At 34.5% G+C, this 26,054-nt stretch overlaps 1 protein-coding gene across 7 annotated transcripts in view; it reads right to left on the reverse strand.

Annotated features, from left to right (window-relative positions):
* Window positions 1-26,054, reverse strand: part of Msp300 (Muscle-specific protein 300 kDa) — a 180,276-nt gene that overhangs the window by 69,241 nt on the left and 84,981 nt on the right. For 5 of the 7 annotated variants that reach the window (XM_026633669.2, XM_026633670.2, XM_026633668.2 and 2 more), the window contains 14 exons: window positions 17,934-25,973; window positions 17,787-17,861; window positions 13,738-17,465; window positions 13,453-13,630; window positions 13,178-13,363; window positions 12,006-12,353; window positions 11,553-11,813; window positions 10,669-11,139; window positions 8,884-10,182; window positions 8,603-8,776; window positions 7,385-7,483; window positions 6,680-6,917; window positions 6,265-6,599; window positions 3,722-6,172 (listed from right to left, as the gene is read on the reverse strand). In XM_026633669.2, the coding sequence (XP_026489454.2) occupies window positions 3,722-6,172; window positions 6,265-6,599; window positions 6,680-6,917; window positions 7,385-7,483; window positions 8,603-8,776; window positions 8,884-10,182; window positions 10,669-11,139; window positions 11,553-11,813; window positions 12,006-12,353; window positions 13,178-13,363; window positions 13,453-13,630; window positions 13,738-17,465; window positions 17,787-17,861; window positions 17,934-25,973 (17,883 nt within the window). The remainder of the gene's footprint in view (window positions 1-3,721; window positions 6,173-6,264; window positions 6,600-6,679; window positions 6,918-7,384; window positions 7,484-8,602; window positions 8,777-8,883; window positions 10,183-10,668; window positions 11,140-11,552; window positions 11,814-12,005; window positions 12,354-13,177; window positions 13,364-13,452; window positions 13,631-13,737; window positions 17,466-17,786; window positions 17,862-17,933; window positions 25,974-26,054) is intronic. The other 2 variants (XM_026633671.2, XM_026633672.2) reach the window with 2 other exon arrangements.

Genomic DNA, 26,054 nt, shown 5'->3' on the forward strand with positions numbered 1-26,054 from the left:
ATATTTGTATTCAGTTGGCCGATAATTGTTTTTATTTTAGTAAAAAGTGCAACAAATATAATTAAATTCGAAGAATTAAAATAATATGTATTGAAATTAAAAACACGATAACGATTTAAAAATACAAAACTTTCTTAAGATTTGATATACAGCTTTAATTTGCATTATACTCTTATTTGTTTGCTAAACTCGACGTTTCAGTAATTTCGCATCTCTCGTGGTCACCAACTGGCCAATAAGGTGAGCACATATAACACGGCTGGAACTCGAGCAATATATAAATATCACGTAAACTCTTGAAAGTGTACAATCGTGTGTCTGTATGTGCTTCTAGCACATAAATACATCTATGTGTAAAGATGGTTAAAAAATTATCACGCTTATATAATCAATAACATAATTTGACAGAAAACAATTTGGTTATCGTCTTACGTCAATATAAAATAGTTGTCACAAAAAGGTCATAAGCCAAACATAGGACTGTATGTTACAATATTATTGATACTTATATATTATTTTTGTTTAAAAATACTCTGTACACGAGACAGGAATAGAAACTTTTTGCTTTTTTTATTTCAGGCCAACTTTACATATAATACATACAAAATATTAATTCGGATGACAAATATTTGCAATTGTCGTCGCCTTAACACAGTCATAGGACGTGAGGTGAATTCAATATGCACTGTTAACTCAATTTGGAGCTTCAATCGTTGTTAATATTTCCACAAATTGGCAACAATGTATATTATAATACAGATAATAATAATATTATATGTATATACCTATGTGGCATAAGAAATATCTCTGAGCTCCTTTCGCTTTTTTTCTCTGGACAAAAATACTCTATATTTTTATTTTCCGAATACGGGGTATTTTTTATTTTTTAATAGTCAATAAATTAAGCTATAAATTTAATAAATTCATTTAAATTTGTGCATTGATATTTTGTCAAAGTTTTATGTAAATAATTAGACAAAATAAATATGTACTTGTATAAAATTTTATAAAAACACAAAGATTAAAAAATATATATGTATTTATAGAACAACAGATACTTTAAAGAATAATATATTGTAATACAACTTTCATCTTTTGGAAAGCTTGTAGTCCAGAGACAAGATAGAAGGTAGACGCTAGAAGAAATCTCTTTTGATTGATTGTAAAATACAAGTTACTTGTTCCGAGTGTGACTGGATTGATATTTACAATTCTATCAATTCCCTCTACAACAGCACTATGTGTTACAAACATGCGGCCTAATGACCTTTCAAACTATTTATATTTATAAATATAGAAAATAGAAGGTAACAAATGAAATATTTAGATTTTTCTGTCCAAAAATTCTCAGTAGCCGAAAATCCAAATTCTGAACTATTCCGTTTGTATCGGATTTGCAGTCCCATTGGATTACAAGAGTACACCTGTATTTGGGCACATACGTAGGCATTTATATCTTGCGTAGTTAGTGGCGTAGGATCGTCACAGTGGTCGAAATCGTTCTTTACCTACTTTTTATGTATATATATATAGTAACAAAGTATAGTAAATATATAATAAAGGCTCCTTTAAGAAGTGTTATCGCAATATATTTATTGTTGCGTTTGCGCCTTAAACGAGTTACAATGGATCAATGAGGTGCACTAACCTCGTTCAATGAAACGTTAATAAAAACGAATTTATTTAGTAACGACACGCAACGAAAGGCAATTCTTTCATTATTTAGACGTTTTCAAGTGTTATTTTAATACAAGCATAATATTGTAAAGTGAGTTTATTTCACGTCGTACCTAATCAACTGATGGGCATGAAATTTTGCATAGACGGTTTAAGGGGTACAGAAAAAGACGTAGGCAACTTCACATCTGTCCGCGGACAATGCCAAGGGCGGGAACTAGTACTATGGCAATAATAACAGTTAAATGAAGTATTAATTTTTTATAATAACTCAATTATACTGTAGGATTTTAGCCTTACTATGATACGAGTGTTAAACAAATAATACATAATAACATAACATAATCAGCCTGTAAATTTCCCACTGCTGGGCTAAGGCCTCCTCTCCCGTTGAGGAGAAGGTATGGAGCATATTCCACCACGCTGCTCCAATGCGGGTTGGTGGAATACACATGTGGCAGAATTTCGTTGAAATTAGACACATGCAGGTTTCCTCACGATGTTTTCCTTCACCGCCGAGCACGAGATGAATTATAAAAAAATTAAGCACATGTAAATTCAGTGGTGCCTGCCTGGGTTTGAACCCGAAATCATCGGTTAAGATGCACGCGCTCTAACCACTGGGCCATCTCGGCTCAACGAATAATAATAAAGAAAAAATATTTACATCAGAATTATTCCCATTAATGCGTTAATATTGAACAAATAAACACAAATAAAAAATATCCGCTGTACTAATTACGACCGCTTGGAATGGTGGCATGAATGCTTGTAGCTTAGTATATTATACCTTTATATTATTTCAACTAAAATAACTAACAATTTTATAAGTGTGCGATTCAACGACACCTAACAAAAACATTACGATGAAAAATTTAAATATTTTTTTTATGTCAAAAACGATTGCAATATTTTAATTCTAAAAATAAACTATTATTTTTTGTACAACACTTTTAACATTTGTGCGAGTAGCAAGCAGCAACAAACGCTTATTTATAGTAACAACATCGCACTTCATAGTAGTTAAATATTCTATCGTTAGTATTCATCGTAGTTTCCGCGCTTGGTCGCTCAGCAAGGCAATTTTGTTCGATGCTCGAACCGACCGTGAAATGTTGATATATTTTGATACGTAAATCCTTTATAAGCCAATATCGCGTAACACTGTTCGTTTACCTCGTTAGTCTTGTGAATGGCGTTTTAGATCTAAGATTTCGATGCTTTCCTTCAGTGTATGATCAATATTTTTTATTCTGTCGAGAAATTTTAAATAGCAGACCAGAGTCTTGATGTATATACCCTAATTCCATGGAAATTACGGAAAACCTTTGGATCTACGCGTGAACTTTTTCCGGTCGTATTGATTTCGCTATTTCAGATCATGAGAGAAAGAGAAAACCGTGTGCGCTTTATTACAGAATTACTACCAGAGCCAATGTAGGTCAGGAGGACATCATCATCACAAATGACAATTTCACTGACATTTCACGATTGAATTTTAAGTCAAATTTCGATGTTATACAAAATTTTAATCTCCAATGAAAAACGCTTGAAAATCAAATATTTACAATTACAAGCACTCTTCACCGAATATTATTACAGCATAAGGCCAAAATTATTATCTGCGATTATATCTTATCACATACATAATATCTTTATGCTCGCGTTAATTCAACACCAACAGATCGTGTTAATCAATAATATATTGATTACTTTACTCGAAATTATTACGATAAAAATAATTCTTTGTTATTTATATTTATTTTTGGCAGTCATAAAAGATTTCGTATCAATTGTTATATCAACACATGTATTTCTTAAAAACCCTTGCCTTTTATATATATTGATTATTCTTCTTCAACAATCGCTCGAATTGAAATGTTTTAACGTAATTATTCTGTATCTTATTTGGTACAAGCCGGACAATGACTATATTTTCTAAGTCGATATTAATGAAATGCTTAATAATAATGGCACGAACGAATTCATTATCGGGTTAAGCTATTAAGATTCTAATTGTAAGTGTAAACAATGATTGACTCACCTCCAGATCATTCTTGGCGTGGTTCAACTTTTCAACGTACATTCGCAGCACGTCGACTGACGTCACTGGTTCCTCCTTGATATCGTTCTTGTCCAATATTGCCTTTATCTTCTCCACGAGCTGGCAGAAGTCCTTCCAGATCTCTAAGTCCTGTTCTAGTTGAGCTTGGCGAGTTTTGTCTGAGTTAAGGGTATTCTTCAACAGTTGGTTATGTTTCTGGTGTTCTTTGGACAGTTCCTCTTGTTCGGATGATGTGAGTGATGGCCAAATTTTGTCCACTATATCTTGCATACGTTTTCCAACCAAATCTTTCATTTCAGGCTCTGAAGTGTTGAAGAATGTCTTATGTTCTTCTAAATCAGCCTCGATGTTCTCGAAGTCTGTTCCGTTTTTACCCATTCCGAGTCGTACGGTCGCTTCGTTCACCCACAAATTTAATTTCTCTACCATTTGTTGATACTGTTGTCTATATTTCTTATTGTCTTGTAAGTGCTTTTCTCTGTTTGATAATTCAGCGGGCAGTGATGTTTTCAAAGAATTACCTTCTGATAGCATTTCTAGTAACGAACCGGGGACGCCGTCGTCATTTTTAATAACGTCAGCGATTTTGGTAAATTTATCCAAATATGACTGAATATTTTTGGCAAGTGTTGCGTGCTCGATGAGTTTCTTGTCAACGCTAGCAACATCTCTATTCAGTAGTGGTCTCGAGTGTACTACTGCTTCGTTGTCGTGAAGCCATTGCAGTATTTCAGAAAGATCTGCTGCCAGTTTCTTGTGCTCAGCTGCCGCCCGTTCATGCTCTTGACGTTTAGCTTCAACATTCCTCCTCAGTGTTAGTAGTTGTTGTTTTAGAGATTGCAACAGTTCAGTAATATTGTTTCTGTCGATAACCGTGCCTTCTGCTGCAATCTGTTGACCCTTATCAGTTGCTGTTGCCAACAAAGCTTCACAACCTTGAATTTTTCCAATGATGTCATCGTAACGTTTTATTTTGTCTTCTAAGGTGTCATTTGACTTTTCGATTTCAGATGTCAGGTCCGTATATTTAGAGATGAAGTCCTCAATTTCCTTTACGAGGGCAAAGAATTGTTCACGTAATAGCAGAAGTTGCTTGAGTTTAGAAATTTGATCCTCTATTGTTCCCATTAGTTCATCTTGTTTAGACAAAATGTCTTGAAGGTCATGTAGGTTGCCACCTTGTAGTTCATTGAGCATAGATTTGTTTTTCTTGAGGTCATCTAATATAGATTCGTAAGCCTGAATAATAGGTTGAACGTCTTCAACTTTACTGCCTATGGGTTTGTTTAATGCCTTAAGTTTGTTTTGAATATCATTAAGGAACTCCAAGGCAGCAGCAATCTTGGCTGCAGCATCTTTGTATTCTTTGATATGTTTAAGAAGAATATTCTTCTTATCATTTATAATAGCATTGATCCTCGCAAATCTATCGGATAGTACGTTAACTTGCTCTTTAAGTTGTAATTTGTTTGAATCAGATAATGTTTCCATGATGTCTTTGGATTTGTCTTTGATTTTTTTGATATTTTTTTCGACGTCTTCAGCTTCCTTACTAAGTTTTTGGAATTTGGCTAGTTGTTCTTCCAACAATTGAAGACTCGTTGTTCGTAATTCAGGTGTTGCCGCAACTTCAGCTTCGTTCAACCAGCTCTGGCATTTAGCTACATCCGCTTCAAACTCGTTTCTACCTTGTAATAATTTATTCAACGCTGCAAGCTTATCATCAATGTCTACTTTAGCAGATGTGTATGATTTATTCAAATCATCTAAAATGCCTTGAAGTTTAGCTCTATTATCGCTTGAGCAATCCTTAGATACTGCGTTACCTTGACGCATAACTTCTGTTAGTGAATCGTTATGGAAGTCAGACAATTCACTTTGATGTTTTTTGTGAGTTGCAATTTCTTTCTCAACCTTTGACACTTCTAGAGGGACTGGGCCGCCTAGCTTTTTGATTTCTGCTAGTTTGGTCTTGAGCCAACTCTTAGCTTTCTCAATATCATTTTCTAATTTTTTCCTTATATCAGCACATCCACCGAGTCTTTCAATTTCTTGTTTTATTAATGTAGCAAGTTGCTTTTGTTTAGAAGCTAGTTCAGATAGTTCTGACTCTAATTGCATTTGTTCAGAAGGTTCAAGCTCTGATTGAATATTGCTGACCTTCTTTTCCAAAGAATCGATAACAGTTTTCTTGCCATCTGTCTCTTTAAGTAAGTTAGCTACCTTCTTTTGTTTTTCTTTCACTGACTTGCTGTCATATCCGAGAGGTTCAGGATGAAGGATATTGTCTATTTCTTTCTGCATCCATTCGTTCTGAGCAGCTACTTCACTCTTTGTACCATCAATAGCTTTGTAGGTAATTTCAAGCATTTGCAATTTACGCTGAATACGTTTAGCGATATCATTATACCTCCTCTCAACTGACTTCATCTAAAACAACAGAAAATTACATTGTAAAACCAACTAATCAAAAACCGAAATTTGCACAATTTTTAAAAATAATTTTAAAAGATTATACTCACTTGTTCTTCTACTTGCTGAGAATCAAGATTGCTAACTATGTTAATAACTTGTGATCCTACAGTCTTGATACTGTCTACTTTATCTTTCCCGGCCTGACCAAATTCCGAAGACAATTCTTTGAGAGCATTTAACTTTTGTGGACAAGGTAAACCAGATCCTTTATCGGCTAAACACATCTTCTTAAGTACAGAGTCAAACCAATCATGAATTTCTTGACACTTATTACGGAAGGCGTCTATTATCGCTTGGTTGCCCTTTTCTCTTTCAATTGCTTGGAGGATAGTTTTTTCTAAATTCTCCAGTTCTTCTTCAAGGTTAATTTCATCTTCTAGACCTAAAATAATACATGTTATTGAATAAACATATTATTATTTATTTACAAAGATGTTTTGATTTTATAATTAATTTTGTTACCTTCAGTAGGTATCTCCGTGAGTAGTCTGTTCCTCTTCTCAGCCAGAGATGCTAAAGCATCATTCATCGCTGCCATATCTTGTTTAGCGGCTTCAGGACGCAATTTCGATGGGTTGGAAAGCCATTCATTAGCTAAGGCATTGTGAACATTAATCCAGTCTTGGATTTCAAGCACTTGTTTCATGGCATCTTCCATACCGCTAACAGCATCCCGTAATGTTTCAAGATGGCTTTGTACCTATTATTACGACAATAGTTCAATTATTTGATATCATAAAAGCTTTTTGTGTTATAGGGGAAGAGTTTTGTATCAAAAAATTATCATAAATACATTTTGTGCAAGGTTAAAATTTAAGAAAAAGTAGTGGATAAATAAATGTTGCATATGTTGAACATGTTCAACTTTACTTTAATGCTATGTGCTATTTTAAGACTGTACAAATATCAACAAAATATATAGTTGATGTTTCTCCGCTTGCATACTTCATTTAAATAGAAACAATGTAAGTATTATGGCATAGAATTTTTAGATCCTTCAGCTAATTTACAAAACATTTTAATCGTAAATGATCGAACACAATTTCCCCGGCTGCTTATATATGATAGGCGATAAAGACTCCTGCCTGTTACAGTTGTTTCATTTGTGATGTTTGCAAGCAGCAAATTGTCATTCGTGTTGTGATTGTGCGTGAAGCAAAGCCTTACCCTTTTCTCGAAAGCCACGAGTTTCTGGCTGAACTCAGGCGCTTCGAGACTCTTTATTAAGGCGTCAAGTCGCGCGCTGCCTACTTCGCTTACATGTTTCTACAACAAACCATGCGTCACACGAGTGCGGGTTAGTAATGTGCAATCAATTTTTTTTCTTGACACGGAATGTGAATACACTAAAGACTTTTTAATTTTTTATATTCAACAGCACCATCTAAATCCCATTTGAATCGAAATATCGGTTTTTTTTTTTTTTGGAATTTAATTAATTGCAAAATAATATTTAATTGATCCAATGACTGGGATTTAAACAATATATTCACACTCAGTCTCATACATCGTGACGTTCTTTATTAGTGTTCAAATTCCAAACATATGCGTAAGAAGACATTCACACGTTTTTAGTGCTAATTATACATATTTACAAAACTTATCAAATTGCTGTGACTTCATTGAATCAAGATAATTACATTTTTTATGATAAATAATTTTATGAGAAATAAAAATATATTTAAAAATCTTTACTGACGATGATTAATGATTCCATTAATGATTTTGACTTTCGTTATTTATCGAGGGATCACGATTTGTTTTGGTAAAGCTCTGGTTTCCATCGCCATGAAGTAGAAAGCCCTCGTCAAATATAACCTAACGGTTTGTTTTAATAAGAATATGATTTGCAAAATCTTGATTCAATTTTGAAGATGTTTACCAAAATTCAACCAAATATATTTAAAAAATATCGTTAATAGACGATCGGCAAAATTTTGGTAATACGTTATTTACCAGGTGCAAAAAATACATTGCCAACGTTAAGCCTGTACATTTTGGTCTAACTACAGTTACTATCTACATCAATATCTTCAAATATAAAACATCTTACTTCGACTGGTACAGATTTTAACTCGTTGGTTCTGTTCTTTTTCGGACCTGGCAATCTTAAAGCTTGTTAACAAAATTACTATGATCTTAATTTTTTTTTTGTTACATATTTACAGTTTTATACATTTTTTAAATTGACTAGTAATAATCCTTTTATTAAGATATTTTCAAAGTAGATCACTTATAAAAATTTTAGGACTCATTCAATGTTTTGAACATCAATTTCGTTTATAAAAAATAAAACACTGAGAAAAACAACACAGCACACGAGCTCGATCAAGTGGGCGAGGCAAGGAGGTCGGAGGCGAGCACAGCGGCCGACAACGACAGTACCTGGTCAATGAGGTCCTCGAGGCGCGCGCGCACGTGCAGCTCACGCGGTGGTACGGGCAGCGGCGCAGAGTCCGCCGGCGATGACGGACGAGACACAGACGCGGCCGCAGCCGAGCACGCTGCCACCGCCGCAGATAGCCGAGACTTCTCCGTTTGCAGCCGGTTGTGCAGTGCCTACGAACCGACTTCTTTTACATACGTGTCTCAAAAGACTTCTGACATATCTGAAACTTGAATACTTATGTAATAAGTAACCTAAACAGATCAAATCAATTGCTTACCCTGGCTTTTTCGAGAAGATCTCGTCCGTGTGATAGTCCATCCACGGGCACATCCAGTTCAGTGATGGCGGGTTCACACTCATCCAAATTGTTCAAAATGCTTTCTAAGGTATCCTCGTACTCCTTGAACTTAGCGAGACCTTCTCTTAAACGACGTTCAATCTGCAGCGCAGTAGCTAGTAGACTCTTGTGACTATCGTTAACATTTTTCAGCTGCTTTCCGACAGTATCACGTATTGATGGAGTGGTAGCTTCGTAACGTTCAATTTGAGCATGACCCTTAGCCTCCAAGTCGTCCAGTGTAGATTGATACTTCTGAATATCATCCAATAATACAGCGTGTTGGGCTAGCTGTTCTTCTGTTTGCTCGCGGTTTGCTATATACAATGAATTGTGGGCCATAAGTTGGAAAGATATTTGCAAAAGCCATTTTTCTGTGTCTTGTAAGGATTGGTGGTATAGGTTGTAGTCTTTAATTTCGGATTCAAGTTCCGCTTTTTTCGCTGCACATTTTGTTTTTAATGCATCACATTTCTTCTCTATTTCCGCTACGGCTTTCTTCACAGCTGGTTTCCTAGCCCAACTGCTGAGTTCAGCGGCCTCACACTTAAGACGTTCTAATTCAGGTGCCTTGTTTTTAATTTCGTCCTCGATATGTTTATATTTTTCAAGTAATGTCTTCATTTCACCTAATTCACCACCTGTTGGAGGTACTTTGTCGAGATTTCGTTCTGTGTCTTTGATCCATTTGTTCATTTTAGCCTTTGAATCTTCAAAATCTTCCCATTTACCGATTGCAGCTTTGAGCTGAGCGGTTATAGAATTCAAGTCAATCTTAAGCTGGTCCCAGCTTTCTTGTAAAACTTTGACGTCATTTCGAAGACCATCCTGTTCTTCTGGAGGAGTATTGTTAAGAGCCTTCTTAAATGCTTCTTGTAAGACCACCAATAAATGATGTCCTTCGGTCATTCTATTACTGACTAGGTTCACAGTTTCCAATTTATCTTTCGTTGTGTCAATATCTCCAACACCGATTGAGTCGTGGACTGTTCCGTGAGCAGTTTCTAACCAACGTTGTAGTTCTTCTTTTGCTTTAATGAATTCAGTGTGATCTGAAAGATTCTTTTCGCCATTAGAAACAAGACCTTGAATCTTAGTCAATAAAAGCGTGTATTCAGTTTGAAGGTTCACCGTCTTATCACGAACCCAAGCACAAGCACTAAGCTCCATTAGGTTTTCGCATCTATCATTAAGCTCTTCCAAAACGTGTTTATTTGCTAATGCTTGAGCCAGAAGGTCCTATAAGATGAAAAAGTACATATTAAAAGTTTAATACATATAATTTATTTTTGAAACGCAGAGATGTTACCTCATTTTAAATAGTACCCATGGCTCGTGGATATTGTCATTGCAAAAAATACCAATAAACGTCTTACAAAGATAAAACGCTCTTCAAAGAGTAGGTACAGTAATATAAAAAATTACAAATAATATGTCCATGGTACTCATCCAGACTACCAGTCTGGATGAGTACCATGGACATATTATTACAAGTCTGGCTGACTAAACAAAGCCCTACCAACGGTAAATATATAAGACAACAAAGTAGTACTATTAATATTAGATTTTTGCTGATTTCATAAAGACATTTAGTACACCGCGATTGAGCAAAGGAGGATAAATAAATTATTAAAAAGGAATCTTGAATTCCGGCTGTCAATTGAAATGTTAAGTCATAAAAATAATTGTTTAACCTAAAATGAAAAAAATATATAATCTACTTACTCTACATTTGTCCAAATACTCTGGTGTAATTTTGTCAACCTTTTCAACAGTTTTCAATTTAGCATCGAAATCTTTAACCCATTTAGTCATTTTTTCCAACGTCTCCATGAAGTCAGACCATGCCGCTAAGCATTTCTCTAGCAATTTCTTCGTATCTTTACATATTTGCTGCAGGTTCTCCCATTCTATCTTTAACTGTTTTATTTCCTGGTTGATATTATCTTTGCCTTCATTGCCAGTTGTTTCGAGTACGGCTTCGCTTAACTGAATGGCCTTTTTGAGTAAGGCCTCTCCTTTAGGTAAAGATCCAATGATCTTATTAACATTTTTGAGTTTTTTCTGAACATCATCTTTAGCACCATGAGAATCTGAGCATTGCTGTATTTCTATTTTGCAGTTACGAATCCAGTCATAGAAACTATCATACGACTCCTTGTACTGAATGTGGGAGTTAACAAAATCTTCAAGTTTCTGGAAAAGCAAAAAAAATAGTATACCACTAAGAAAAAACTGGGTTCACTATTGACAGCGCCGTTTATAGAGACAAATGGCGAATACCGACTTGTCTACAATTATTCTATGGTCAAGTATAATTGTTTCCAATTTTAAGAATCATAAAAATCTGTTCGTAGTTGGCAATTACACTTACTAATTGAACTGAAAAAAAACTACTATCGCAAAGGATAAATGAGGAATGCCCTAGTTAGTATATTAACCAATTGATACAATTCTGTGTATTAAATTAAAAGAGACCATCGTTTCCACGAATAAAGAATAATAAAAAAAAATAGTGTCCTTTTTAAAATGTGCTAAATACATACATTGGAAACATAAATAAACGACTTTTTTTCCTGCTCTATAATTAAAATTTCAAAGATACTTACGTTAATCATATCATTTACAGTCTTCTTGATGTCGTCATATCGTTTTAACGTATCTTCGATGTCTTTCGACTTCAAAGAGGAGTCTTCTTGAAGTTTTTCGTTCAGTTTGTTAACTAAATCTTTGTGCGAGTCGATGTCTCTATTGAAGGTTTTAAATTTCTCTAATTTAGCCTTCTTCTCCGACAAATCATTTAAAAGGGAGTCATCTGATTGGATTTTCTGATCGATATCATCAAGCCACTCTACCAGTAACTTTTGAACCTATTTGGAAACGAAATGTTAGTATTACATTTTTGCATATAGATATGTCAAACTTAAAAATAAACCAATTTAAATAAACTAATCTGCAATTCATTACCTTGTGAATATCTCATTTCTGGATATAGGGAATCTGAATTATTATTTACTTGACGTGGAGGATTTATAAAATATGCTTGAAAACCAAAAACCTACCTTTGAAATATCATCAAATTGCGATGCCCTGTTCGTCAACTTGTTACGAACGTCTTGCAAATCAGCGATGAGCTTATCAAACTCTTGCTTAAGATTATCTGTGTCTTCTTGTATCTTTGCTGCGCCGGTCTGTTCAGTGTTCATTATGACTTTCTCCTTCAGCTCTAGAAGGTATCTCAATTTGTTTTGTCCCTGTTCCAACGATTGACGAAGAAGTTTCACAGTGTTAAGTTTGTTGTTGACTTCTTGCAGTGTGTTCGGTATTTCTGCGCATTGATTTAACTTTTCTCTTGTCCTGTCAAGCCAATCCTGGCATTCTCCGTATAAGGCATTATGTTGTTGGTGCTCCTGAATTTAAAGGTAATATTTTAGACGTTGCGTTTGAAAATGTTACAATTAATATACATGTATAACGACGGTAAATGGGTTCCCGTAATCAGATTTGTGATTAGTTTGTCAAGACCTTGTGGCCTCAATATAATACTTTTAAGCATTATAAATACTTTTATTCCTTTCAGGTATTTTTAAAATTTATCAATTTTTAAAGGCTGTTAATAATAACCGACGCTAAATCATCCGCCACCAAACTATCTACCTTATCCAAGTGTACTAGAGGAAATAGCTAAATTCTTTTTATCTTCATATAAAGCAAAACGTGAGATCTGTTACATATAATATATGTGTATATTATTTTTAACATTAAGTGATATTAAGCCGTCGCGTGTTTTGTTATGAAATATGGATAAAGTCAACTTTATTTTTTTATTATACTTCTCTATTTGACAAACATTTAAAAATGACAGACTCATACGCACATCCTAAGCCGATGGATCTAACAGGATGAAAGACAACATACTTACATTACTAATTTCTAAAACTAACGATGAAAGTCTGGCAATCTTAAATATGGAAATCAGTATTTAGGCATCCATTTATACGACAAAAATAACTGTTTAAGCGTTTCTTAAAATTAATTACTCAGGTAAGTATAATTTAGGATGAAAGTTCATATCGAAGATTTAAATTTTTCAAGTTAAAATCGTGGATATCGTTGTTTATGTTTCTGTTTATAATTAAAAGACTAAGTTTGAAATATTTGGCTCTTATCAAATGAAATGTTATGTTCGGATATATAAAACAGCTTTAAATTAAATTATTGTGTTCTAAAATACCTGGTAATGCAGTTCAAGTCTCTTCATCACCTCCTTAGCTAATGACAGTATTGCATTATATTTCGTTGTGAGCTGCGTAATACCGTTAGATACTCTGGTGTCTGAGCAAGTCTCTAGCAGTAATTGTGCACGCACATTAAGCTTGTCCAACTCAGCTTGCCAATCAAATAGAGTTTGGAGGTGTCCCTATAAGAAAAATAAACAAAAAGATTTATCGTTATCTATTTGTGAACCATTCACATTATAAATAACATAAAAATGAATATATAATTTACCTGGAATTCTTCTAGAACAACCTTCTTTTGTTCTAAGTTATTCTGCAGTTTGTTGAAGGATTGCACCAATTTCTCAGTCTTAGACAACCAATCCAAGGCTTCTTTGTATTGCTCTTCGTATTCTGTCCATTTCACGATACCACCCTCGATCAAAGCCTTAGTGTTGTTGAGCTGTTCTCTGTAAAACAAAATAATTGTTTCAATAACATCAGACATAGTAGAGATTAAGCTGTTCATTCATTTTAAATAGCGTAAAGTAAAACTGAAGAATCTGTATATACTTACACGTAGGTATCGTATTCTTCTTGCATAAGAGCTACTTCCTCTTCTATATCCTCTCTGTCCTCGTCATCAGCGAGACCACAAGATATCTCTCCCTGTTCCAAAGCTTTTTGTAGCTTCGCTTGTCCCTCAGGTAAGTCACTTTCCAAAACTTTTAGCTGCGATATTTTGCTGCTCAAAGATTCCTTATCTCCAGTTGCATCTGAACATTTTCCTAACTTTTCTTTAGCAGCCCTTATCCATTGGACGAAATCTGTACCAGCATCGATAAATACCTGGTGTTGTTCAACAGTTTCTTTCTGTTTTTCATATAAATCTTTAGCTTGCTTAGACAGATTTTCATATTTACTGGTAATTTCAGACGCCGGAGCTTGTTGCATAAGTTCCGAAGCCTTAGAAGTTACAGACTGTATCATGGGTTCAAACGAAACAATATCCTGAACGATATTATTTGTTTGACGAAGTGTAGCTTTTCTTTCACCAAGACTAAGACCTGTTGTGAGACCTGCATGGCGATCCTGGCTTTTTTTAGTCTTAGCTAATTTTTGTTCGCACACTTCTTGTAGTTTTGCCTCTCTGTCGGAGATCCATTGTTGAAGTTGGGAGTAACTTGAACTATAATCTGCCCATTGCAACATTGCAGTTTCAAGGTGCACCTTAGCTGTAGTCATCTTTTTCACTAAACGATCCCATTCATTTTGAAGTTCTTTGAGTTCATTGTTGATTTTATCTTTACCGTCAGACCTGGTGTTTCTTAGAACTTTTTCCCCGCTATTTACAGTCGCATGAACAAGATTCTGGCCTTCTTCGCGACGTTTCAACAGATCTTCGATTTGCTCTAAGCGTTTCTGTAAAGCCTCTTTACTACTATTACTACCTGCTTCGCTTCCACTACGCGTTATATCCCAAGCATCATTTATCCACTTCTTTGTTTTTTCATAATTTTCATCGTAATTCTTGTGTTGTTCGTAATTAGTTTCTACTTTTTTAAGAACATCATTAGCCATATTAACTAAAACTTGGTACCTTGAATTCAAATGTCTTAGCTGATTGTTGACATACGTATCCAAATGAGACGATAGTAGACCTGAAGCTGAAGCATTGAATTTTTCAATTTCAATCTTTCCTTTATGTAACTGATCAACTATTTCTTTGACATCATTCACTTGAGCTCCTTTCTCCTTTGCTGTACCTAATAGAGCAAGTTTGTGATTTTTGATAATAATTTCTTTTTGTTGCAGCCAGTCAGATAATCTTTCATACTCATCTTTATATTCTCGCCATTGATTAACAATATCTTCCAATTGACTTTTTTGTTGTTTAATTTCATTAAATAATTGATCAAAGCTTTCCTTTAGGGCTTTCATCTCATTTTTAATAACTATCTGTCCTTCCGGTGACGTGCTCGCAAGTACAACTTCGCCAGTATGTTGAAGATGTTCTAATAATAATTCACCTTGTGCTTGCTTATTTATCAGAGCTTCAAGAGGAGCAACTGAGTTCTCTATTGCTAGCTTATCACTTAAGGGCTTAGATTTTAATGAAGGCACCTTTTCCCTTGCCCTGCCTAGCCACTGAATCAGTTCATCATGAGCTTCTTTGTATAATCTATGATCTTTGTATTGTTCTTCGCGATCAGCTAATAGTTTCTTTACTTTATCATATAAAGTGTCAAATTTATTCAGTGTTTCTTGAGCTTTAGATGCAGCTTGATTTTGTTGACCACTAGCTAACATTTCGGCAGCCTTAGATTTTAGAGTATCAACCTCTAAACGGTCACAACGAGCTTTTTCTTCTACCTCTTTTAGTTTCTCAAGTTGTGCTCGTTTATCCGTCATAGATGATTCGTATGGCGTCAACTCTGCTAGCATAGCTTCGAGCCATGTATTACTCTTTTGTATCAGTTGTATTTGTTCTAAGAAACCAGCCCATTTAGTAACTGAATCATCTAATAAGTTCTTAGTTTCAATCATACGAGATAACAAAGCTGACCACTGCTCCTGTAAAGCCACTAAAGAGTTATTAATTGCTTCGTGTCCAGCTGGAGCTGTATTGGCCATTACATTTTGCGCAAGTTCAACTAAGGATTGAACCTTAGTAAACCCTTCATCCTTAGTTAATAAAAGGTTTTGAATTAGCACTAGTTTTGTCTCCAGGTCATCCTGTGAACATGAGCTTAAATCAGCACAGAAATCAAGTTTATCTCTCAGCTCTTCAATCCATTGAGAACATTCAGTGACATTACTTGTAAACTCTTGATGAGTTTTAACATACTGCTGCCACCTATTTGTCAAATCTTTAACTTTTTGAGACAGTGTTTGATATTTTACAGTTAAGTCAGAAATCTGTGAGCCACGAGGACCTAATACTCCTGTGTAGAGATGCTGCGCCTTTTCGGTAATATTATCAATCTCAAGTTCCTTTGCTCTTACTTCTCCTTGTAATTCTTGGAAAACATTGTACTGTTCTTGTTTTTCGGGTAATGTCGCTTTCAAGTCAACCGCATGAATTTGATTGTCTGTATTCCGAATCCAAGCCAAACATTGATCTTTCATATTTTCGTATTCATTCCATTGCTGTATTTTATTTTCCAACGATTCAATTGTTTTGTTAATGAAAGACACTAATCCTTCCCATTCTTGATGAGACGCGTCTATTTGGTTCCTTATATTAGTTTGACCATTGCTGACGGTTCCTGGAAGAACTTTTTCACCTAATGAGCGAATTTTATCTATGCGATTTTTTTCTTCAGGTAAGCTTACTTGTAGAGATTTCAATTTTTCACAATTACTACTTAATGCCACCCTTTCTAAGTTAACATCACCCCATAATTGTGCTGTATTATGAGTTGCTTCAACCCATTCTTGTAAATCCATAACAGCTTTGCTGTATTGCTGATGATTGTTAACAATCGCTTCGTATTGTTCAACGAAACTTTTAGCTCGAACAAGAATGTTGTCATGCCTCTGTTTTAGTTGGCTTATTTCCTTTGTAATATTTTTATTGACATCAGGCAAATTTTGTGCTCGGTCTTCTAAATCAGAGATGTCTTGTTGATGTGCAATAGCATCTTGAAGATAGTTTCTATAGACATTTAATTGATTGCGTTTTTCATCTAGTGTTGCTTTAAGTTCAATATTTTTAGGTAGATTTTTCTCAGCTAGTGTTAACCACTCATTGACGGCCTTAAGATTTTCATCAAACGAGGACCATTTGTTAAGTTCAGAATCTAAATCACGCTCAGCTTTGGTAATGTTATCATATAAATTATCCACGGTTTGCTGCATATCATGAAGTTGCTGTTCAATTAACTCCTTGCCTTCGGGGGATGTTGATGGATATAATTTCTCTCCTAGTTCAAAAGTATTATTAACTAAAAGAGCAGCGTTTCGCCTTTGACTTAATAAATCGTTTAAGCTTTCACGCTGGGTATTAATACCTTCAGGAGTATTCGACGAATTCCTTTGACATTCATCGAATTTGTATTGTGCGGCTTTTACCCAATCAACACATTGATTATATTTTTCTTGATATGCATTGTGATCATTGACCGCTTGTTGGCATTTTTTAACCAACTCATTAGCTGTGGAATGAACAGATTGGAAGCGTGATGTCATTTGTTGTAGATTCATTGTAATCCTCGTATCATTACAGTTTTCAATAAGATCACTGAACTCATCAGTTAGTTTATCGACATCATTTTCAGTTTTCTTCAAGTTTGCTAAAATTGCCTGTAAAATATTATGAGAGTAATTCAACAGTGTTATCAGTAAGCGAATACTACGAGGTCTACAATTAGTAACGATTAATTTTAAAATTTTAACGCCTTTGATTTTGTGATTGTTAAAAATCCCCATATACTTTTCTATAATTAGTATTTTTGTAAAATATAGAAGATAAATAAAATAGAAAAAATAAATTATACTGGTAAGTAAAACCGGTTTGTTAGTTTCCTAAAATTTATGTTTATATGTGATATTAGATCATATTCTACTGAAAATTAGACTACACCCTATGGTGCTCATTAATTTAAATTTTGTCTCTGTCCTTACTTGATCCAAAGCTTCGCCCAATTTTATGACCGTATTCAAATCAGATTCATGATTATCAATTGCTTTACTTAAATCCTGTTTAAAATATTTCACAATTAATTAAGAATTTAATTCCTACTATAATTAAAAGTAAATTAAAAAACCTACCTGATATTTATTAAGTTGATCAATCTTTTCTTCAAGAGTAGCTTTAGGAGTGTATGTCTTTAAGCTCATTTCTGTATCATTTAACCAGTGTTGCAATCGGTCGTTAGCAGCATCAAATTCGATCCATTGTTGTATTTTTTCTTCAATACCTCTTTTAACGTCATGTACAGTTGCTGTGAATTTTTCCAAATCGGCTCTTAATAATCCTAGTTCTCGTGACATACCTTCTTTACCACGTGGTGAAAGTTTAGATCCGTCATTTTCAATGAGGTCAGATAATATTTTCAATTTATTTGTTCCATTTGGAATTGCATCTAAAAGCTCTTGGATTTTAGCTAATTTACTTAGTAAGGCTGCTTTATTACCCGTAAAGTCGGAAAGTAAGTGCAAACGATCCCATAAATGCTTTTGATAATCTTGAAGGGATTTTTGTTGATCACCAAATTGTTGGTAAATCTCAAAAGCATTTTCATGTTTATCAATAACTGTTGACAACCTGTTAGTAAGGGCATTATATCTGTCCCAAACAGATTTAATAATTGCTGCCATTTCATCGCTTCCCCCTTTACTGGAATGAATACTAGCTGCAATGCTCTTAGCTTTTTCAGTGACAGTTTCTATAACTCTTTTGTGCGAATTTATTTCTTGTAACAAAGTTTTATTTTTAAGTAACCGTGATTTAATTTCTTGAGCTGAATTAAGAACTACTTTTTCCTCACCTTCAACTATTTTTTCTTTTTCATCTAGCCAAGATAATGTCTGTTGTAATACGTCCTGATAACTAGACCATTGCAAAGTCTGAGATTCGTATTCTTTTTGCTGTTGCAAAATGCTATCATTAAGCTTATCCCATCTTTCCCTCAGATCTCTTATTTCACCTCGGATACTTTCTCTTCCATTCGCTGCAGTTTCGGGTAAAACTTTATCTCCAGCTGTTGTCAAGATACCAATTTTATGCTCTCCGTTTTCTCGCTCTAACAGAAAGACTTGTAATTTATTACCTTTGCTTTCAATACCTACCTTATCTTCTTTTATTACCATTTGTGATAACTGTTCTTCCAAAGGTTTTAACCAAGTGTCAAATTCATTTCTTAGTTGAACAAACTTTTTATGATCGGAAACTAATTCTAGCCAGTGGTTTACTATGTCCTTTGAAATTAAATGAAGTTGTTGGTATCGACTACTTATTTGAATAACAAGTGGTTTTAACCTTTCTACACCACTTAATAAAATGAGGCTGTGAGACTCATCAACAAATGCATCTATTTCTTTTTCTTTTGCGTGAATGTCATTACGTAAATTAACATATCTTTGTAACTGAGCTTCTTTTTCAGATAACGTTGAGCATAATGTTTGGTCACGGCACTTAGCCTCCATATCCTTAAGCCATCCAGTTATGGATTCAATAGAAGAATCAAACTTATTCCAAATTTCTAAAGTATGTTTCAATTTTTGCTCAGATGTGCTAATACTATTTACTGCTTTATTAAGTTGTTCATGTAAATTGTTGATCTCTGCTTTAATAGCCGCGTTTCCAGCTTCCGATGTGCTTTTGCTGACAGTGGAAAATATGTTTCGTATTTCATCTAACTTACTTGACCCCACTTTTTCAATATCTTTTAAAGCAACAGCAGATTGAAGTTTTCTTATAATTTCAGGCTTTTCTCCCACTGCGTTTTCTATATCGAGTAATTTTTCTGACTGAGAACCGAGCCATTCTTTGAATTGTTGAAGGAGACGAACAAGATCTTCGTGCCTTTTTACACAATCCTCCAAATTGTCTTGAAGATTTTGAGACTTTGTAACAATGTTTTGAAATAGTTGTTTTATAGATTGTAAATATACATTTAAAGAAGCATCGTGGGTTTGATCTACTAATTGCTGGGCTTTATCGCATACAGATTCAACAAGCTGCACGTGTGACATTATTTCTTGATGTAAGATTTTATGGTTCAGAAGTTGAGCTTTCTTTTCTTCTAGCGATGTTTTTAGTTCGGTATGTCTCTGCATTGCTTTTTCAACATCTTTTAACCATTTAGTTAATTGTTCTTGAGCAAGTGAAAAGTCAGAAAATTGCAGTAAACATTGATCCAACTTGTTGACAGTTTCTTGGAAACTATCACCAAAGCTGTCCCATAATGTTCTTATCTTACGAATTTTTTGTCGTATGATTTCTCTACCGTCAGGACTGGTATGAGCATAAAGCTTCTCTCCTAAGCTAAGGAATTCTTCAAAAGCAGGAGTTTTCTTATTTCTTGTTTCGTAAAGTTCTTTTGCTTTATTTTGTTTTTCTTGTAAAACTGCGTAGTCTCCTACAATCTCATTTAAATCTTGAAGATCACCTAACATGCCCATTAGCCAACTTTCCATATTATCATACTCATTTTCAAATAACTGGTGTTCAGATACGAATACTTCATATTTTGAAATTATTTCATTTACGAGGTTGTTCAATGTATGATATCTAGTGGCTAATTTAGAAGTCTTCGTAATTATATCAGATTCACCAGATATATTTTGTTTGTCAGTTAAAGCAGCGAACTCAGCACCCTTAGATCCAAGTTCTATTTGTATTTCTTTAACTTTTTGTAGATGTGCTATTTTGGCCTCAATATTACTTTTAAGGCTTTGATCTCTTATTTGATTTTCTTTTACTTTAAGCCACTCTTCAAGTTCATCTAGAGTTTTTTGACTCTCGTTCCATTGTTTAATAGTATCTTTAAGTTTTTTATCATATTCACTACATTGTTTTGCAAATTGATCCCATGTAGTTTTTAACTTTTCGAATTCGCTTATAAGAACTGGATGTCCATTTGGGCTTGTGGTTTCTAAAACAGTATGCAATTGTGATTTTACAGTATTTAATGCATTGTCAATTTCTTTCGCCTTTGATGTAACTTTTTCTATAGCCATAATTTTAGAATCTACGTCCTCTTTTTGTGAAACCACTGCGTAACTGACTAAACTATTTTCAGCTATTACATGATTAAGTCGATCACGAATATCTTCAAATATTTGGACATATTTTTCGTGATCTAAAACATGAGATTCATATTTAGTTATTCTATTGCCGAGTTCTGATGACATGTTTTTATATCTGTCGATTATCTCCGTAAGGCCTTTTTCAGCATCTTCGTCAGGCATAAGTTTAAGTTTATCAGTGAGCTGGGATAGCATTGATTGATGTAATTCTACCTCTTGATAAAGAATTTTAGTATTATGAAGTTGGGCCTTCTTTTCAGGTAGAGAAGGTGATAGTTTAAATTCACCTAACTCTGTTTCTTTGTCGCTTATCCATTTTTGAACCTGGTTAAAGGTATCATCAAATGATGATCTCTTGTTTATAGTAGTTTCAATATCCTTAATAACGTTATTGAGTGAATCAACTGAATTCTCAAAGTAATCTCTTAATGTTCTAAGTTCATTTCTTATTTGTTCACGAGCTTCAGGAGTAACACCGCTGAAAAGTGCTTCGCCAGATTCGATGGCACTGTTGAGTAATTTCTGACCAACTTCTTTATTCTCATTTAATTTTTTAACGTGGTCTAAATCAGCAGCGGATGGTTTCGCGTGTTTACTCATTGCCGCTATGTCTGCAATTTTTGCATTGGTATCCTGAAGCCAGTCCTTGAATTCGGCAATAGATTTATCGTATTTTCCTTTATTATTTTTGAGGTCTTTTAATCTATTTAGTTGATTAACCATAAATTTACCAACAGTCTGATATCTTGTCTCTAAATGATTAATGTATTGAGAAATGCGCGAATCTGGATTACGTGATAAAACTTTTTCACCAATTTCTGTAAGTTTATTTACTTGGTCACCATACTCTTTAACTTCTTGGTTAAGTTTTTCAATTTCAGAAATTTTATCATCAATTTCATTTACATTAACTAAACTTGCAGCTTCTTGTCTTACTCTATTTTCTTTATCTTTAAGCCATTCGGATACATTTTCTAACATAATCTCATACTCTTGCCACGCTTCCAAGTTTTCTTGCAACCGGTTTTTAATCTCATTATAATTAGATGTAAGAACTTCTAAGTTCTTTTGAGCTTTGTCCGTTTGAGAAGCAGCTTCTTGTGCACAAACTGGTTCAGCTACAATGCTTAGTATTTCAGAAGCTTCTTTGAGTTCATCTACTTTCTTCTTACAATCAGTTATTCCATTCTCCACGTCTACTAAAGCAGCATTTTTAACTTCTAGATTATATTTGTCACTATTAACATCCGGCATACACCACCTAGTTTTGTCATCCAATATTTTTAAATTTCTGTTGAACATATTCAACTTATCAGTAAACAATTTCTGAAGGAATGTGAGTAAAGTTGTTTCAGTTTTATTAGCATGAATCAGAACACTTTCGAAACGTTTTTGTAATGTACTTAATTCTTTAGGTACGAGAGATTCATAAAATCCTGGATAGTTAGCATTCATTTCAGATACATTTTGCGCCAAGTTGTCGATTTCGTCATTTAAATTTTGGAGATCCACTTTACAAGATTGGCATTTCTTAAGGCGATCAAGAATTTTAGCATTATCACCTGACATATCGTCACATTTAATTATATCGTCACGAATTTTACTTATATGATCAGAAAGACGTTTAATATGTTCCTTTAATTTGTTTTCTCTTGATTCTAAGGATAATACAGCACTTTCCAAATTATCGGCTAATGTTTGTAGAGCATCGAATTCATTATCTAAATAATCAACTATGGATGATACCTGTCCCACGGGAATATTTTTGTTTAGATTGGTAATTTGTTCACATTTGGCTTTAATACTATTTTTAAGCCCTAAATAAAGTGGCAATTCTTCTTTATATTTCATAAGATGATTTTGGCCAAATCTGATTTCTAAATTATCACAAGCATTAGCGAGATTCTGTCCTGTTTCACTTAGCCAAGTAACAACTTGATTTTTAGTGTCGTCGATTTGTCTCCATACTAAGAGTTGAGATTCTAAATCTTGAATTCGTTTTATTATTGCATCATTAACCTTCTCCCAATGTGTTTGAGAGTTTAAAAATGCATCTTCTAAAGGACTTGTGTCAAATCCACCTAACGTAGATGCTTGTTTTAGTACGGATTGTTTGATCACATCCATTTGATCCAATAAACCTTTAGATCGTTTCAGAAGTTCATATGATTTCTTTGCCTTGTCTAAGAATTGAGCAGTTTGCACATAATCATTGGGTGCTTCTTTGCATTCATTATGCAGTTGTTCAGCCCTACTCATTTCTCGGTCAAACGCAACTGTAAAGTTCTTTAATTCTTGCAAGGTGGATGATAGAAGTATATACTTATTTTTAGTATCACGGACTGAGTTGACAACTTGATCCCAGCTATTGTCTGCTGCTGTAAGAGCATTTTGAATCGTACCCATATTTGGCTGATCTTCTCTCATAAGATGTAATCCTTCTTCTCTCAAGTCTTTCCTAACAGATTGTTTCTCTTTTAATTCACTATCAATATTATCCAATTTTTCTGTCATTTCCTGAATAGTTGATTCTGTCAATGGGACAGGCTGCTGCGCCATTTCACTTAAAACTGATTGAACGTGATGTAAGACTTCAATTAATGCCTTATTTTGTACATTGAATTTATCCCATCTAGCACCAACTTTTTGTACTAAATCTCTTTTAGAAGTTACGAGGTTTAGCAAGGAGTCTGCTTTTATCTCTATTTCCTTAACTAAACTGTTTGGTGGTATTATTCTACCAGTATTTTGGTCTGTAACTTTAATTCTGGAAGGACCATCTAATAAAGCCACATTACTTTTCCACTCTGGAATTTTAGTAATAATATTTACTAACTCCTGACGTAAGACTTCATAACTTTCAGGAGTTAATTTTGGACCTTCAATTTGGTATTGGATATGATTTAATTGCTGTTTATTATCCTCGTACCAGTTTAGAAGTTCCGACCATTTTTGTAGGATACCCTTGTTTTGTTGTATATTCGATTCGATGACTTGGTAGTGTTCAGCAATATTGGAATATGTATCACTCAATGATCGCGTCTCTTCTGGATGAGAAACTAATGTCATGTTTTTAACTTCATTATAAATATCCGTGAATTCAGGAGCCTTTGCTGCATGTTCTTGAAGTAATACGTGCATAGATTGAAGCGTAGGTTCTACTTTGTCAGAACTAATTTGATCGTAGCTTTCAGTCTTTCTTCGGAAATCTGTTATCCAATTATCAAAATTGTGTAGCTTCGTGAGGAATTCCTGTCTTACAATGATTTTGTCCGACAACTCATTGACTTTTGATCTAACTACTTCAGCAAGTGCATTCGTACGATCTTTTATGTCTGAAACTTTATTTTTCAACAAATTTGCACCTTCCGGTTGAACGCTATGGCAAATATTATCACATATTTGTGAGAGACTTATTATTTTAGCTTGTTGTTGCGATATTTCATTACCAAAAGATTTAAGTTTATTTAGCTCTCTATCAAGTTTTTCGACTTGAGGTGTTTCCACGTTAATAGAACGACTGCTGAGTAGTTTTTCGCCATTTTCAATCCAAGCTTCCAACTTATCGGCTTCTTTTTCGAAATGTTCCCAATTCGTAACTAATTTGTCAAGTTTGTTATTCCACTGGTCAGCTAAATCATGAACAACTGCCCACCTTGAATGAATAGCGTCAACCTCGTCGGGTGCACTAGTTTTACCTGACAATTGGTGACTGACACTTGACAAAATCTGTAAATTCATCAACTGCTTGTCACAGTCAGTAATCAATGCTCTTGCCTGTTGCTGTAGCTGTTGAGCTTCGGGTAATGTCGTTGGTTTTGGGACACTACCCAATTTAATTTCAGCCTCTTCTATCCATGGTTTGATTTCAGCCACACCTTTTTGATACTTTTGCCAACTAGCTAAATCGTGTTTCACAACTTGAGTTTGATGTTCCATAGATCGTTGTAAATCTGCCATCATTTTTTCGAGTAAAGCCACCTCGCCCTTGAGTTTATTTGCATCGTGCATACGATGCTCTACTGCTAATTTAGTTCCCTGGTCTGCCACATTTCTAATGATTTCTAATTTTTCTGCTATGACTTTCTGTAGGGCTTGAGATTTTTCAACACGCTCTTCTGGTGTGATATTCTCTGATTGAACCTGAGATATAAGTACGGGACTTTCTTTCTTAATCCATTCGCGAACGTGTTCTAATTTATGTTCAATTTTCACCCATTCTTCATTGAACTTTTCTAAATGCTCAACCTTGGTCTGAACTTCATCTTGAACTCTTTCTAATTTACGTTCAATAGTTTCCAAATCTTTTTCTATTACCGGTTTTGGTTTATTCGCTGTCAGAGTTTGCAATTCCGCATATGTCTGTTGGATTTGAGGTAGTTTTTCAGCTTTTGCTCGCTCCAAATCCGTATTAACAGCCTTAGTTTCTTGAAGTTCTCGACTTACGTTAGAAACCCCAAGCTCAAGACCTGGGTGGGCAACGTAGCTCTCAATCTTGCTAATATCAGAAAGCAATTCTTCTTTTTGATATTCATAATTAGACCATACTTTCTGTGTATCGCGGAGTTTATCTAAACGTTCAGTGTTTGATTCATAGGCGGTGTTCCATCCACTTTCAAGATTTCTTACATCTTCTCTCACAAACGCGGGTGCATTGGCGTCTTTAATAAGTTCTTTGCCTCGGTGAAGCATTGACATGACAGAAGGCCGCTGCCGATCCAGTTGTTGTACTGCAGCTTGTTGTTCAAGCACTAGTTGCTCAACGTGTTGAAGTGATTGTAAATCTGGTTCAATCTTCGCCTTCTCTTTCGCACTTTCTAGGATGCAAATCACTTCGTGCACCTCTCGGCGGTAAGTATAACATCTTGTATATGTTTCTGTCTTAATCATGGTAATCTCTATAGTTGGTATAAGATTTTTATATCTAGCTATTAGATTTTCCAGTTTAACTTGTTCCTCTTGTGCCTCGGTGTCTGAGCAGTGATTGGAAAGCATGTCTAACGTCTGAACAAGCCATTTCATGTCTTCTCGTTTGCGGTCAGCTTCCCGGCAAATGTTCTACAAAATAATTTTATAAAAACAGGATAAATTAATTAGCTAAATTTTGGTAAGTACGTAGTTACAAACAAAAACAAGCCA

Source organism: Vanessa tameamea, chromosome 10 (genome assembly GCF_037043105.1).
Source record: "Vanessa tameamea isolate UH-Manoa-2023 chromosome 10, ilVanTame1 primary haplotype, whole genome shotgun sequence".
Classification (NCBI taxonomy): Eukaryota; Metazoa; Arthropoda; class Insecta; order Lepidoptera; family Nymphalidae; genus Vanessa; species Vanessa tameamea.